At 46.1% G+C, this 17685-nt stretch overlaps 1 protein-coding gene across 1 annotated transcript in view; it reads right to left on the bottom strand.

The window, feature by feature from the left end:
- Positions 1-11700, bottom strand: part of MOGAT1 (monoacylglycerol O-acyltransferase 1) — a 34882-nt gene extending 23182 nt beyond the window's left edge. Inside the window, exon 1 of the mRNA XM_040982802.1 lies at positions 11460-11700. Within this exon, the coding sequence (XP_040838736.1) occupies positions 11460-11553 (94 nt within the window). The 5' untranslated portion in view covers positions 11554-11700. The remainder of the gene's footprint in view (positions 1-11459) is intronic.
- Positions 11701-17685: the final 5985 nt, after the last annotated feature.

Below are 17685 nucleotides of genomic sequence, written 5' to 3'. Positions count from 1 at the left end.
TACTGCCAGGTTGCATGTCCCTTACGCTTGGGACTAGAAGTGTTTGGGAGGTAATTTTTTTTTGGAGGTAAATTTTTTTTGTGCATAATGAATAATCCTGGTAATGGGTCTTGAATGTAAACACAGAACATATCCTGCTCATATCTACCTTGTATCCCAGGCTGAAGGTAATTTACACAAGTTGTTTGGACCACTTGTATTTTGATTGCAATCTGTCACAGAAGACGGGGTGTGCAGCTTTCATCTTGTGCTGTTACACCAGCACTCCAAAAGTTTTGCATCTGCGAGTATTTTGGATTTCAGATTTTCAGATTACTATTGCTTAATGTGTACCTCGGTCTTGTTCCCAAACACTTGATTATTTCAAAATGAAAATCTGCACCCATTAAGCAAGTATTCCGCGTGCCCTTTCCCCTGTGCACCTGGCGTTCACCAAGCGGCATTGTGTCTTTGCTTTTCCTATTCTGGATATTTCCTTTATAGATATCTGCTTAATATCATATCAAGTTTTTTAAGTTCTTCTATATCAAGGCGTGAATCAGCATTTAATCCTTTCTATGGCTAAAAAATATATATATCCTTGTATGCGTATGCCACAATTTGCTTATTTATCCATCTATTGCCGGGAATTGGATAGTTTCCACTGTTTGGCTACTGTGCGCAATGTTCCAGTCACTTCAACAGTACTAAAGTTCTAGCAAACAAAGCTCATCCATACCAAATGTGCTGTCGTGAAATTTAACATCACCTTAAAGGGACAAAATGACCCCCAGCTGCATTGTACCCAGGCAAATGTTACACTGCTGGGAGAAAAGCAGCTAATAGCTGGCAGGCATCCTGAGCCTGGTTAATAACAAATTTGTGCTAACGATACCAGTGTGCCAGCGTAGTTGCCTATTTTATTTTATTTTATTTTTTAAAGATATGTGGGGAGCTGAAGCCAGATACCAACAAAGGGGGTCTAGGGACCCACACCCAGGTGTGAGTGGGACCTGGACAGACAGGCGAGGCCCCAGGGTGGCATGACACATTGCTGGAGGACTGAGCTTGGGGATACGCATGCTTGCGGGTGTTGGCGGCTATGGATTGCTCAGGAAGTGGGTCTAGGGATACATGGGAGGGAGCATGCTGAGAGAGGATGTGACAGGTGAGGAATGACTTCTGGGGACTTCCGCCAATCAGACTAGCAGGTAAATGAGGGGGCTGAGATCAAGTGGTGTGGAGGAGGAAAACCCAAGTTAATTTCAAGGCCAAAGCAATACACCTGCCCACGTAGAAATCCTGAGTTGGGCATTTTGGTATCAACCACCACATACCTGCACACATGAAAACTAGGGCTACAGGGTCTGCCTGGCCTGCTTGGCCACACCACTTGCCAGAATAGGGGTGGACCACATCAGGCTGGGCCATGACACTAGCTAGCATGCGAGAGAGCCAGGTCCAGGAGCACATTCTGTAGGGGTTATAGGCTCACCACTGTGCGACTGCCACACCAGGTAGTTTGCTTAAGGGCTGGGAATGGTGATAAGCCTAGCTAGGCATGACTATGGAATTTACCAACATTCATAGGTGTTGAGATTGGGAAGAGGCCAGGCAGGTCTAGACTGCAGTACCCGCAGGTACACCCAAAAATTGAGTATAGGGTGGGCTGGGCCACAACATCCAACTGGGGGGCACAGTGTGCAGGGTAAGGGCCTAATACCCACTCGCATATGTGAGAGCTGGGTCTGGAAGTGGGCCTGGTGGTGTAACTTGAGGAACTTCCCTGGTGGGCCGTAGCACACACTGGTGAGACAAAGAATGGGCAATGCTGGACCGGGTCAGAGCAACCACTGGAATGCATGAGATCTGTGGTTGGAAGTGGGCCTGGTCGGGGAGCTAAGAGGATGCCCCAGCTGGGTTAGTTTGACTACTGAGTGCAAAAGCTAGAACAGGGTTGGCAAACTGGGCTAGACAGGCTGTAGAATCCCTCAGCATGGGTGTGAACTAGGTCTGATATATGCCAAACTAAGTTAGGTTCCAGCAACTTCTGGAGCTCGCAAGAGCCAGAGTAGGTACAGGACAGTCCCAGAGCTCATGCCCACCAGCTGGAGCAGAGAAAGACCTTCCACCTGCTGAATCTCTCCCTAAAGGGCCAGAGCTGAGCCGATCTAAAGCCAGGAGCCAGGCGCCTCATCTGAGTCTCCCACAAGATGCAGGGTCCCAAGGCATTGGTGCATCCTCCACTACCTTCCCAGGCCACAAGCAGGTAAGTGGAGCACGCAAACTGGTGCCCAAATGGGATGTCAGCACTTACTAGGTAGAGGATTAGCCTGTTAAACTCCTAATTTTTTTTCTTTTAAATGACTCATCAGCAACAACAAAGTAGGGATGGAGAAGAAGGTGATGGGGGCACACACGCACCAAATGCTAAAAAGATGGCAAATGTAGGTTAAAAAAAAATAGAATACTTTTATTTTTACTTTAATGTGGTAAAAGCACATAAAAGGAGAGTTACCATTTGAACAAAGTTCAAAGGAATCAATATACTACTGTTAACACGTACAATGTGACACGGTGTGTGTGTGTGTTCGGTCTCTACCTCCAATTGCTTGCACAGAACTCCTAAAATCATTGCAGTTTCCAGATCACTAGGGATCACTGGCGGTGCTAGGTGCACATTTTGCTCTATGATTTGGTCTCTGAACAGATCCCCGACAGAGAGTTCCTAATGCCCTGGGAGTCCTGGGAGGTAGGAATGTTATTTTTCCTAATGGAGCATCCTTTGGTAGGCTCCCAGAAGGACAGCAGCTACCAGAAAGTCCAAGACATTATTGGAAACTTGGAACCTTCAGCACCCTCTCTCATCCCCTACTTGCTAAAGACAGGCAAGGGAATAGGAATGAAGTTAACAGCCAATCACGTGTACATGATGAAGCTTCCACACAAGTCCCCATAGTGCAGCGTCCAGCGAGTACCCAGGATGGTGAATGCATGTACCTGTTGTGATCGCCCTGCATCCTAACTCCAGGGAAGCAGCAGTCGCAGCGCTGTGATCCTGTGTGCCTCCTCCTCTAGCTGTCCATCCACAGCTCTAATCACCCTCACTGCAGTCAGCTGGTAAGCAGCATTCCCTTGAATCCTGTGAGTCATCACAACAAATGTTTGAACCTGAGGCGGTGCTGTGGGAACCCTGAAAAGCTGTTAGTTTAGAAACGCAGGACTTGCAGTCTGCAACGGAAGCAGACAATCTGGTGGGGTGATCCCTTAGCGTGTATCAACTATAGTTCACTCCAGGGACATAGTGTCAGAATCAAGTTACAGCGCATACTCAGTTGTTGTCTAGAGAATTGGATAAACCATTGGTATCGGGTACAAGAACTTTTTTAAAAAAGATTTAGTTATTTTTACTTGAAAGACAGATATTATAGGGAGAGATAGAGAAGGTCTTCCATCTTCCAGCTCACTTCCGAAATGGCAGAAATGGCCAATGTTGAGATGATCTGAAGCCAGTAGCCAGAAGCTTCTTCCAAGTCACCCATGTGAGTGCAGGTCCAAGGGCTTGGGCCATCCTCTGCTGCTTTTCCAGGCTATACTCAGAAAGCCGTATCAGAAATGGCGCAGCTAGAACATGAGCCAGCGCCGATATGGGATGGCGGTGTCACAAGGAGGAGGATTAGCCTGTTTAGCTACTATGCCAGGCTCTGAAAAGAACTTACACACTTTCCACGAAAATTAGTTCAAAATGGATCACAGTCCAAAGTGTAAAGTGAAAATCTGTAAAACTCCCAGGGCACACCAGGATGAAAATCTAGATGTCCTTCAGCTTGTCAATGACTTTTCAGATGAGATATCAACGGGCCCGTCCATGAAAGAAAGAACTGATCAACCAGACTTCATAAAAAGTGTTTGTAAATGACACTGTCAACAAAAAGAAAAATTAAGAGTAATCTGGGAGAGAATATTTGTAAAAAAAAAAAAAAAAGATGTATCTGATACAAATTCTAACTGAAATACACAACAAAGTGTTAAATTCAACAACAAAAAAATGGTGCAGGGGACAGGCACTGTGACGCAGGGGACAGGCACTGTGGCGCAGGGGACAGGCACTGTGGGCAGGGGACAGGCACTGTGGCGCAGGGGACAGGCACTGTGACGCAGGGGACAGGCACTGTGGGCAGGGGACAGGCACTGTGACGCAGGGGACAGGCACTGTGGCGCAGGGGACAGGCACTGTGGGCAGGGGACAGGCACTGTGGGCAGGGGACAGGCACTGTGGCGCAGGGGACAGGCACTGTGACACAGCGGACAGGCACTGTGACGCAGGGGACAGGCACTGTGGCGCAGGGTTAGCTTGCTCATGGGGATGTTCGTATCCCACGTCAGAGTGCTTAGGGTGTTGTCTCACATCTGCTTCCTATTCACCTTCTTGCCAATACACAACCTGAGAAGTGACCCAAGTACTAGGGCACCTGCCATCTATATTAGAGACAAAAATGGGGTTCTAGGCCCGACATGGTGGCCTAGCAGCTAAAGATGTTGCCTTGAATGTGCCAGGATCCCCTATGAGTGCTGGTTCTAATCCCAGCAGCCCTGCTGCCCATCCTGCTCCCTGCCTGTGGCCTGGAAACGCAGTCAAGGATGGCCCAAGGCCTTGGAAGCCTAAAAGCTTCCGTGGAGACCTGGACGAACTCCCACCTTCAGGCCGTGGGAGACCTGGAAGAGCTCCTGGCTCCTGGTTTTGGATTGGCTCAGCTCCAGCCATTGTGGCCGTTTGGGGAGTGAACCATCAGAGGGAAAATCTTCCTCTCAGTCTCTCCTCCTCTCTGTGTACCTGCCTTTCCAATAAAAACAAATAAATCGTTAAAAAATTTAAAAAAAAAATATCGACCTATTACATTTCTACAGATAGAGCCAAAGCTGTAGTACAGTGAGTTAAGCTGCTGCTGTGACATAGGCATCCTCAGTTCAAACAAAAATTTCTTCAATAGGACTTCCCAAACACAATCTATTAAAAAGTAAGAATAAGTTGGACTCCATCAGAATTAAACCACTCTTCAAAAGACCCTAACAGGCCCGGCAGCATGGCCTAGCGGCTAAAGTCCTCGCCTTGAACACGCCAGGATCCCGATATGGGCACCGGTTCTAATCCCGGCAGCTCCACTTCCCATCCAGCTCCCTGCTTGTGGCCTGGGAAAGCAGTCGAAGACAGCCCAAAGCCTTGGGACTCTGCACCCGTATGGGAGACCTGGAAGAAGTTCCTGGATCCTGGCTTCAGACCAGTGCAGCATGTGCTGTTGTGGTCACTTGGGAAGTGAATCATAGGACAGAAGATCTTCCTCTCTGTCTCTCCTCCTCTCTGTATATCTGACTTTCCAATAAATTAATAAATCTTAAAAAGAAAAAAAAAAAGACCCTAACAAGAATAGGAAAAAAATAACCCACATATTGAAAGGAGATCTACACAAAGCCTACATCTAAGGAAGGACTTATACCCAGAATACATAAAGAACTCTCACAGCAGAAAGAGGAACCATCCAGTCAAGAGGGTTTAAATGAATACTTCAACAAATAACAAATGACGAAGGAACCAAGGAACAGGCACTATAGCATAGCAAGTTAGACCTCCACCTGCACAGCTGGCATCCCATATGGGTGCTCATTAGAGTCCTCATTGCTTCCCATCCAGTCCAGTTCCCTGCACCTGGGAAAGGAGGGGAGGGAGGGACCTCGTGCTTGGGACCCTGTGCCCCTATGGGAGACCCCAAGAACTTCCTGGCTCCCAGCTCTGAATCAGCCTAAATCTGGCCATTATGAGCATTTCGACAAAGAGCCAGCAGATGGAAAATCTCTCTCCGTCTTTTCCTCCTGTCTCTCTAACTCTGCCTTTCAAATAAAGAATAAATAAATAAATCTTTTTTAAAAAGATATGAAAAACATTTTCGACAAAAAGACTCTACATTGTTAGTTATAGGTGAAATACAAATTAAAGCTACAATGAGACACCATTGCTTATTTACTAAAACTATAAAATAAAAGCACTAACTACATCAAATGATCACAAAGATATAGAACATCTAGCATTCTCATGAATATTTAAGTGCTAATGTAATTAGGAGAAAATCTTGGCAATTTCTTAAAAAGTTAAGATTGCACCTATTATCTGATCCAGCCACTCAATTCTCAGGTTTGTCTAAGAATAAAGAAGGAACATCTTCACACAAAGTGGAAGCTCTCATAAATATTCATAATAGCTACCACCCAATCATCCATCCAGAGGCATGGACAGGCAATAATAACTTCACTGAATAGAATCCTATTCAAAGACCAAAAGCAAAGCACTATCAACACATAAAGTAAAATAAGTAAAAGAAATTTCTAGAAATACAAATTAATCTGTAATGGCTAAAAACAGATCAGGGACAGAGAGGGATTGAGAAAATGAGATTAGCAAAGAAAATGAGAACTCTCTGGGGATGAGGGCTGCGTGTGGCCACAGTTTCTTATCCAAACACATGCAATTTGTTGTGTATCTCAATAAATTGCTTAATTAAGTAAATATTCAGTAAAGGATCTTGATTTCATCATTAACTCACATGCAATCATGGGCAAAATATTTAGTGTTCTAAATTTTACTTTTCTTTCATTTAACAATCTCTGTCATGGAGTAGTAGATAGCACATCAACAAATGTATCCTTTTCTTATTTAACTTGTATTTTTAAGGTTTATTTAAAAAGTTTTTAGTTGAAAGCCAGAGTTACAGAGAAAAAGAGGAGAGGAGAGACGGAGATCTTCCATTTGCTGGCCAGAGCTAAGCTGGTCTGGAGCCGGGAGGCAAGGCCCCCTTGCAACCTCCACTGCTTTCCCAGGCTTTAAGCAAGCAGCTAGATGAGAAGTGGAGCAACTGGGACTAGACCCAGTGCCCAGAAGGATTGGTAAGCTACCATGTTGGGCCCTATATTGAGTTTTGTGTGTTTGCTTTAAAGATTTACTTATTTTTATTGAAAAATCAGATCAGGTTTACAGAGAGAAGAGACAGAAAAATCTTCCATCCACTGGGTCACTCCCCAAGTGGCTGCAATGACCAGAGCTGAGCCGATCCAGTCAGGAGCCAGGAGCTTCTTCCAGGTCTGCCACATAGGTGCAGGGTGCCAAGGCTTTGGGTCATGCCCAGGCCACAATCAGGGAGCTGGATGGGAAGTGGACCAGCCAGGACATGACTGGTGCCCATACGGAATCTTGCTCTTTGCAACTTGAGGATTTAGCCAATTGAATCACTGCACTAGGCCCTGTATTTAGTTGTCTACAAATAATTTAGCTAGCAGTTTAGTGGAATGCAACCTAGTAAGCAATGTTTCAGTTTCTTCGATAATTCAGTAGTAATAAATGATGAGTATTTAACATTCATCTCAAGGGAACAATGTTCATATTCATGAGTAAATGAAACAGCTGGCTATTTTTAAATAACTCGGAAGTGGTAATCACGGAAATAGTTTTCTGGTGGTAGAAAGAAAAATGTATTTCAACAGTGTGATTTACATATTAAAATTGTTCACACTTAATAAAGCGTATCTTGTCACCACTGGAAATAAGCACTTGCATTAGCTCCTTACTTAAAAATTTAGAATTCAATTGAAATAAGTTGGCATTTACTTTTCCTTTTCTGTCAGAATTGAATTGCATAGTGGTTAATCGGCCCTGGATGATCAGGGAAAAAAATATGGGCAAAATTTTCCTTCAGAAATTCTAGCTATTTTGAAAGTTCATAGATACTTTATAATACAAAAAAATCATGCATAGATTTCACTTTTTGCACCAAAATAGATTGATCATTTAATTCATTTATTCGAAGAACTTCTAGAAGTTCACTTGAATATGGGAAATAAAAGAATAAACCAACTATCATTTTGCAGTACAAATACACCCATCTAGGAAGCAATGATGACATAAGGCACTAGGTGAAAGGTCAGTAGTGAAAGACACACAAATAAAACAATTTAGGGAAAGATCATGACATGAATTACTAGGTGATAGGTCAGTGGTCAAAGACAAGGACATTTTTTTACAACATGTCAGCTACCGCTTCTCAGATTACGTCCTTCCTGGGCCTAACCGGCCTGAGGCATTAACAGCTGCACAACCTGACCTCGCGTGCATCTTGCAATGTTACAGCCTGAATATCCGTCTCCTAGAAATTCAGGCAATGTTCATCCCCTAAATTTTACGTTAATGGTACTAAGAGGTCGGAAACGCGATCTGAGCATGATGTTTGATGATGCTTGCAGGCGGGGACTAGATACAGTGATTACATCATTAGGGCCGAGCTTCCAAGGTTGAAGCCTGGTGGCTTTCTGAGGATAGGAGAGCGAGCATCAAACACAGACACACCTGGCCCTACCACGGTGTGACGTATGAAACGAGGCTCTTGCAAGAGCCTGAGCAGTGTTGTCTGGACTTTGACTCTGGGAACCAGGAGAACTAAACCTCTGTTACTTTTCAAGCAGCCTGCCTTGGGTACTGACTTACACAGAGGAGAAGCACACAGCTGTCTGCAGAAGGCAGTCATGCCAGAGGTCTTACTGATGCCTAAGCAAGCCTGTAGCTCCTTCCATTTAAGAAGAAATAGAGCAGATAAAGGAACACATTGATGCTATGCAGGAACAATCAAATCCACAAGGTCACATCCTGCAGGATGCATGACGTTCTAGCTTCTTCAGGATTTCACTGACAAGTAAACAGATGTGACAGCAATGTTCTAGAGGAAAAAATACATAAAACCCACAATGGTCCTGTTTGCATCCATGTTCAAATAGTAAGAGTGTATTTTGGCAGGATTGAGGAGATATGAGTCTGAACTAAGCTTAGACGATTTTAAGCAAGTTATACTAATGACAATGGTACTGTGGTTATATATATGAAATACTTTTGAAATACGCACATTATTTAGGATGGAAACATTATAAAATAATTTACCTTGAAATATTTATGCAAAGTTACACACAAGTAGGGCAACAGACCAGATGGAGACACAGAGAGAGAGTCCATTTGTTAATTCACTGCCCAGATAGCTGCAACTGGTGAGCTGGGCCAGGCCTGAGCCAGGAGCCTGAAGATCCTGCAGCCCTCCCACATGGATGCAGGGCCCCCCACACTTGGGCCACCCTACTGCTTTCCCAGGCACTCAACTGCAGGGAGCTAGACTGAAAGTGGAGCAACCTAGATTGGAACCAGTGTCACAGTGCCTGCAGGTGATGGCTTAAATGGCTATGCCACAATGCTGGCCCCATAAACAATTTTTAAAAAAAATTTTTTTTGGAGTCACTGTGGTTTAGTTCGAATTAGGCAAGGCTTATTGGGGGTGCTGTCACTTCCTAGTCACTAATCCACTCACGTGTTTCCGTCACTGGCTACTGAGCTATGCAACCTTGAGCAATTCAGTGCAGCTGTAAGCTTCCTCATGTCTAACACGAGGACTGGGGGCAATCCCTTCCTCAGGGTGGCTACAAGGATTTATATCCAGGAATGCCCTTGGTGGCATTCCAGCTGATAGCGTGGAAGCCATCACACCACATGTCTTCTTGCACACCTCCTTGAGCCGGGCAGATGCCAGGTGCCCCCTCAGCAAATCTGTAGGCTAGCACGGTCAAGCCGCTGTTTCTCAGAACCGTGCAGACATATACAACTACAACCAACCGCACGTTCCCTGCACAGGACCTGGACTTCGGTCAGCGTTAGGACATGAGGTTTCGAAGATGGGAGTCCCAGCCTTAAAGCAGTCTTTGACTAGAACACTTGGGTTTGCGCCCAGTGCTTTCACCTCCTGCCAGCTGTGTGACTTTGAGAGGTGTTTCTTTCATCTCTACAAGGAGAGTAGGACTGGTATCTACCTCGGCGGTGGGAGGGTGTATGAGGATCACATGCTTGCAAGTGGAAGGTGCTTAGAACAGCACTCGGAACACGCCAAGCCCTGGAGAAGGTTGTCTCCCATTATCTTGATGGTCCTTTGGTCCAGAGCAAAACGGAGTGGAATGTTATCAGCTCTCCTCATGCTTGCTCTGTGTGGACAGAATGAGTTACTGTTTGAGTTGCTTTTCTTGTAAGGCCTGCTTGCACACCAGTATCACTCAAAGTTCTTAAAAAAAAAAAAAAAGTCCTGATGCAACAGATGGCCCCTGGTCATCTGCATTCCTCAGGAGCTCCTCCAGGGATTCCTGGATGCCGCCGGCGTGGGGAGCCACCGATGAAGGTGGTGAAAACACGAAGTGTTAAAAATCCAAAAAGTGGACACATCTACAATGCAGAGAGTTTTATTCGGGTCCAGTACGATAGCTCAGTGGCTAAATGCTCACCTTGCAAGTGCCAGGATTCCACATGGGCACCAATTCGTGTCCCAGTTGCTCCACTTCCCTTCCAGCACCCAGCTTTGGCCTGGGAAAGCAGTGAAGAATGACCCAAAGCCTTTGGACCCTACACCTGCGGGGGCGACCTGGAAGAAGCTCCTGGCTCCCAACTTTGGACTCAGCTCTGGCCACTGCAGCCACTTGGGGAGCGAAACCAGGGATGGAAGAGCTTTCTCTCTGTCTCTCCCTCTCTCCATAAATCTTATCTGCCTCCCCAATGAAAATAAACGAATCTTAAAGGAAAGTTTATTCTCATCACCTCACCAACATATACAACCTTAAGCATATAGAAATGATTTTTTTGCTTCCAAAAATGTTTAAGTTCTCACAGAAGGAGTTCCCCATGATTCCGCTCATTCCCCTAGTATCTCCCCACCCCCACCCAATTTATTCTAAGAGCAGAAAAAACTTGAAGAAAACAAAAAGTCAACCTGTCCATCTAGGGATCGTGTCTCGTTCGTGTGTCTTTCTTCCTGGATTTAATTTGGGAATCGGTCAAGACTCTCTCTGTCCTTATCATATCCGGATGGAAGCCACTTGTTCAACCCAGCCCAGCGTTTGGTGCAGACTGAAGAAAGGCACCTTTCGCATTTGGGCGAAGGGAAACGGGGCAGCGTTCTCAGGGCTGTAAATCATGTCAGTGGCGACGCGAGACTCAGGCGCTCAACACTTTGGCATTACTGTTTCAGCATTTGAGAATCGCCGTTGAAGAAACGCGTTTATCAACTTTTAAGGAACTAAAGTGTATTGTTGCAAAGCGCCACGGGTCACGGTTATAACCTGGGAGCGCAACTGTTTGTTTATAACCTGGGCCGGATGGCCACAGGCAATGCTTAAAATCGCACAGGGAAAAACACAGCCAGTAAACAGTCAAGCTACACGTGGGGAAGAAAACCAGAGGGTGGCCCCGCGTCAGCGCTAGGCACCCTCTTCAACCTGCCCGCTCCGGCCGACAGGGGCACAGGGTTGGACTGTCCCGCAAGGACGGCCTTGGAGAGCGAGCGCCTGCGAGCGCGGAACCGCAGTCCCGGCGCTGCGGCGTTTTGCCTGATCTTCCGCAGCCCGCGCGGGGTCCTTACCCAGCAGCAGGAAGGACAGGACCCATTGCAGCACCGCCGCCGTCTGCAACCGCCGCGCCAGGGGGATGTTGAGCGGCGCAAACTCCACCTTCATGGTTTGGACTGGCTAGGATGGCGCCGGAACCCTCGCTGCCTTGCGGCGCCTGCGGGAAGCGCGCGGCGGGATCGGAGAGCGACGCCGGACACTGGCTGGGCTCAGAGGAGGTGGTGGCCCGGGAACAGGCGGAGACTGGACTTCGCCTTGGGTGGAAACGCGCTCCTGGGCTGAGGCTGGGGTCTGCCAATCACGCGCGCCGCCCGCAGGCGGAGGCCCTGAGCGCCCCGGCGGAGAGCGGGAACGCGCCCAGGGCGGCAACCAGGCACAGCTGGCAGGTTGGAGTGGGACAGCCAAGGCTCCTGCTGCCTTGCCAAGGGCTCTTCACTGGGACCTGATCATTGTTAGGTTGATGGACCACCGTTGCTCCTGGCTTCAGCATCCGCCGTTAAACCCACCCCTTCCTCCAAACCCCCTGTGACTTCCAGGGCTCCAACACCAGCTGGAGGGATTTCCCTTCTTAATTTATTGGTCTGTGTCTTCAAAGTGCCCCCAAATTCTGAGCTGAGAGCCGGGGTCTCTGGCTTCCTAGCTCCTGGGGCTAAAGATCCCGGCCTGAGTCTTGGAGAGTTTTCATTTACTTTTCACTCAGCCCACAGTTGGTGCATCCATCGCACCCGGGGCACCATTCTGGGAGCTGGGGATACAGTGTAACCAAGTCATCCATCCTTTCCTTGAGGGTACAGATTATAAAGAGAAACAAATATTAACAATGTAACTAAACAGCTATAATGCGATTCTGCATAACTGGCCCATGTTAGGACTTGGCCTGGAGGGTTAGGGATGTTATCTCAAGAAATGTTCTTGACTTATCACAAGGAATTTAATTTGCGGAGAGGACTCTTTAGGAAAAAACAACAACAACAAAAACATGTGCAAAGGTCCTGTGACTCAAATACAAAAAGACTGATACAGCAGGAGCTCAAGCAGTAATCCGGGGTGAGTGTGGCCAAATTGTGGGGCTGCTAGGAGCTGGAAGAGTATGGGAGTTGTACAGGGTCCTTCCTAAGCCTGACCTCTCCCTATAACAGCCCCCTCAGGACAGGCATTCATTAGCTCCAGCTTTGCCTAAGGAGATCAAAGCTCTGAGTCACAACAGCACAGTGGAGGAGATTATCATGCCGGTTTCTGAAAATGAGTCATCCCTTCATCAATCAGGTCAAATATGCAACAAACATGTTATAAATATGCAATACACGTGCTTCACATTGCTTCGCATTGAGCATTGTTCTTGGTGTGAATGGTCCAAAAGTGAATTAAGACGTCAGTCTCTGTGCCTCTGAGGATTCACACCAATTCATTCCTAAGCATTTACAGAAAGGTTTGTGAGTGCTGGGCCATGGTAGGAAGTGAGGATTGAGGATGAGCTATAATAGTGACTAAGATATGTCTCTGCTCTTCAGGGACACACGGGCTAGTGGGAGAAAGATAGTGACTATACTTGTTTGCAATCAGATATGTGCAGAGCGCTGAAAGACAGGTGTAGGCTGCAGTGACGAAGCAATAGTGGGATCTACTTAGAACATAATACGTAGGGCCCAGCACCACGGCCTAGCGGCTAAAGTCCTTGCCTTGAACGTGCCGGGATCCCATATGGGTGCCGGTTCTAATCCCGGTAGCTCCACTTCCCATCCAGCTTCCTGCTTGTGGCCTGGGAAAGCAGTCGAGGACAGCCCAAAGCTTTGGGACCGTGCACCCGTGTGGGAGACCCAGAAGAAAGTTCCTGGCTTCTGGCTTCGGACCGGCATAGCATCGGCCGTTGTGCTCACTTGGGGAGTGAATCATCGGATGGAAGATCTTCCTCACTGTCTCTCCTCCTCTCTACATCTGACTTTCTAATAAATAAATAAATCTTTAAAAAAAAAAAAACCAAAAGAACATAATGTGTAGCAAGAATGCAGGCTGCAAGAACCAGGAAGAGGCTTCATCATAGCCTATGTGAGGGAGGATAGGGAAGGACTGGAGATTTGCATGAGCAATGTAATTTGGTAGGATCTGCAGACTAATTGGATTCATATTTCCATTAATATAAAGGCAAATCACCCAGCTATCCCAATAACTTGGAGTGTTCTGTAGTTTTTGTTCCCCTGCCAGGACACACTGTGTCCTCTCACAGTCTAAGGAGCAAAGCAGGAAGCTGTGCTGTCCAGCCAACGCAATAATCTGTCACCATTTCCAGCAGCAATTAGAACATGTGGTAATTTTGACATTCACCATGTATTTATTTGCATACACATTATGTGCAATGTTATTGGAATGAAATATTTTTGGATTGAAATAGTAAAAGCAGTTCATCAAGTTATTTAGAAGATTACTCTGTATGAATCTTCTTGGTCTCCAGAATTAAAATGGGCAGGCCACGGGTGGACATCTGGCCTGGTGATGCTTGGATTCCACATCAGGGTGCCAGGCTGGAGTCCTGGTTCTGTGCCTGATTCTGGCTTCCGGCTAATGTGTGCCTTGAGCCACAGCAGGTGATGGTCGCTGCCAGCCATGGGGGAGACCTGGACTGGGTTTCTGACTCAGGGCTTCAGCAAGTCCCAGCCCTGACTACAACAGGTATTTGGAGTGCTAACAGATTTTTCCTGTCCTTCTGTCTCTGTTTCTCTCAAACAAATAAATGATTTAAAATGGGAAATATAAAATAACTCCAAATCTGTTTTTAGAGGGGCCGGCACAGTGGCTCAACAGGTCAACCCTCCTCCTGCAGTGCCAGTGTCCTATAATGGCATCAATTTGTGACCTGCCTGCTTTACTTGTGATCCAGCTTCATGCTTAGGGACTGGAAAAGCAGCAGAGGATAGCTCAAGTCCTTGGGCCCCTGAACCCATGTGAGAGATTCGGAAGAAGCTTCTGACTTCTGATCTCAGTTCTGGCCATTGTGGCCACCTGAAGAGCAGGCCAGCAGATGGAAGTTCTCTTTGCCTCTCTGTCTCCCCTTCTATTCGTAAATTTGCCTTTAAAATAAAAACATACCTTAAAAAAAATTCAAACAGGGAAGTAGGAACTTTAGACATTATCTTTCCAAACTACACATTTCGTGGAACAGGAAATTGAAATAAAGTGACTTGCTTGGAACCACACAGCCAAGTACTGGCCTGGAGCAAATGTACCACTCTTTAGAGCCATACAACCATGTCTTGACACTAACAACCACAACAAACAGGGGACATTAATATGGAGTAAAAGAATGGTTTCAAATTTTTCTTTTAGAAGATTTTTTGAAATCTTCAAAAAATACCAATGCCTTCCCTTCCTTTCCCTCCCCTCCCCTCCCCTCCCCTCCCTTCCCCTCTCCTCCTCTTCTCTTCTCTTCTCTTCCCTTCCCTCTGTCCTCAACATTTGAATAAACAGAGTGTGAATGAGGGCTGCAGTTACAACCCATCAATATTACCACTACTGAGTGCAAGCCACCTCCCAGCTGTGAGCTTTGTGTTACCATGCCTGACTTGAGGCCCACAAGGACTCCCCACTACAGGCACTATCATGCCTTTTACCAATGAGTAGAGGTCGAAGTATTCACTTGGTAAAAATTGGGACCAGGTTACTGCTTTTTGGAAACACATACGTTTATAGAGCCCAAGTTTTATTTGTTTCTGAGCCACACTAGCTTTCTCAGATAATATCATGAGGGAAGGAAGGGCGTGTTGTTAAAATCAAGTTGAATCTGGGCCCGGCGCGGTGGCGCAGTGCTTAAGGTCCTCGCCTTGCACGCCCGGGATCCCATATGGGAGCCGGTTCTATCCCAGCAGCCCCGCTTCCCTTCCAGCTCCCTGCCTGTGGCCCGGGAAAGCAGCAGAGAACAGCCCAAAGCCTTGGAACCCTGCACCCGCATGGGAGACCTGGAAGAGGCTCCTGGCTTCGGATTGGCATAGTATCGGCCCGTTGCGCTCACTTGGGGAGTGAATCATTGGATGGAAGATCTTCCTCTCTGTCTCTCCTCTCTGTATATCCGCCTTTCCAATAAAAAATAATAATAATAAAAATAAATCTAAAAAAAAAATCAAGTCCAATCTCTGAGTGATAGGGCAAGGAGCAGTGAAGATCAAGTTCTTATCATTTGAATTGGGGTTAGTTTTCCATTCAGTTAACAAATACTGCACAGTCACATTCTGTGTGCTCTGCGTTGACTGCACGAGTGAATAACTGCGTGTGTTCACAGTAGCACACGTCCTGGAGAGGGGAGGGCATGGCGGTAGGAAACGAGCTCTCCCTGATGAACTGCGATCTCACCAGATGGCAACGGGTCCTCGCTCCTCTAAACCGTAAGGAATAAAACACTGCTGATTCAGGTTGCCCCTCAGAATACGAAAGCCTACTCTTAGAAATGCGAAATTACAAATACCTTCGTTTTGTCTCTTTTTCCTGTAAAGTTTATGACAGCTAATTTCCCTTAGTAAGATGGTGTCAATGTTTTTCTATTTAAGATGACATTTACTACAAATTATTACTATTTATAAGTTAAAAAGCAAATAGTGGGCCCGTCACGGTGGCCTAGCGGTTAAAGTCACCACCTTGAAAGCACCGGGATCCCACATGGGCACCGGTTCTAATCCCAGCAGCCCCACTTCCCATCCAGCTCCCTCCTTGTGTCCTGGGAAAGCAGTTGAAGACTCAAAGCCTTGGGACCCCGCTCCTGCATGGCGACCTGAAAGATGCTCCTGGCTCCTGGCTTCAGATTGGCTCAGCTCCATCCAGCCATTGCAGCTGCTTGGGGAGTGAATCATAGGACAGAAGATCTTCCTCTCTGTCTCTCCTCCTCTCTGTATATCTGACTTTGAAATAAAATTAAAATCTTAAAAAAGAAAAGAAGCATTAAATAGTACTTTTCCTAGATTGACAATCCTTATAAGGGACAATTTAGGACAAAGGTCACAGTTTGGAAATTCATAAAATACATTAAAATTCATAAAATACATTAATCATAAAAGTAAATATTCTTTATTTCTATTCTTTCTCTCTCTCTTTCACACAGACACACTCACACAGAATCCAACTAACATGCTCACCATAATTTGTAAGAATGACTAGCTCTGGTTTAGTTAAATAGAAGGCCATCACAACAGTGGTTTCAATGAAAGTGACATTCAAGAAGCTCTATTCTCAAATTCTTGAATTTTGTTCAAGAATTTGCTCTGGCCCACATGTTTCCTTATTACTTTCTCAATGAGCCATTTGATCACTCTGAGGGGGCTCTGTTACATTTGTTCTAGACAGTTCAGGGGCTTCTTTGAGAAACGAGGCTTGGTATCCACCAGTACTGTGGGACAAGTGAACGTCTTCCATCTTCTCCTCTTGCTGCAGGCACGGGCATCGTCTCGGATCCTAGGCTCCATCCCTGCCTTAACCAAGGTACAGTTGTTGTCTTCTCCTTAGTTTATATTAATAAATGCTTGCATTGTAAAACACACGCTTCCCTACATTTTAAATCATTACAAAATAAATAACAATTACACTTAGAAACTATTACAGTAATCATTAGGATGTATGAGCTGGCGGTCCTGTCCCCACGACCCTCACCACCACAGTCATTTACATTTGGCTTGGACATCTACTTGGGGTGGTGGGAGCCCAAGCATAGGAAGAACAATTCAGAAGAGACTGGAAAGGCCACCTGTAAGCTGACCTCCGTCCAGGGAAGGCTCTAACAGAGACAGTCAGGAGTTTAAGTAACAGTATGTGGCACAGCAAACTCTACCACTTCATTGTCAGTTTCTAGAAAAAAAAAATGTTAACTGTTTGAATGTTTATGTCCCCCTAAAATTCAGATGTTGAAGTCCTAACCAGCAAGATGATGGGTTCAGAAGTGGAGACTTGGGGAGATGATTAGGTGGTGAGAAGAGAGACCCCAGAATGGGTGAGTGACCCCAGGGGGCCAAAGGGAACTTGCTTTCTCCTGCTATGTGAAGGTGGAAGAGGTTGTCTGCAACTCACATGGCCTTCACATGTTAGCACTCTAATGTTTTGTTTTGTAGTATCCAGAACTGTGACAAGTAAATTTCTGCTGCTTGGAAGCCACATCTACTATTTTGTTACAGTATCCCAAATAAATTACATGCAATCAAAGTAGATGGACTTGAAATGTGTTTGGATCTTCCTGGTTGTTTATGGGCACCTGGCATTGTTCCGTTG

Source organism: Ochotona curzoniae, unplaced genomic scaffold (genome assembly GCF_017591425.1).
Source record: "Ochotona curzoniae isolate NIBS_2020 unplaced genomic scaffold, NIBS_Ocur_1.0 contig_3643, whole genome shotgun sequence".
NCBI classification, from domain to species: domain Eukaryota; kingdom Metazoa; phylum Chordata; class Mammalia; order Lagomorpha; family Ochotonidae; genus Ochotona; species Ochotona curzoniae.
Note: the sequence above shows the minus strand (reverse complement) of the source record. Positions and strands in the feature narration are given on the sequence as shown.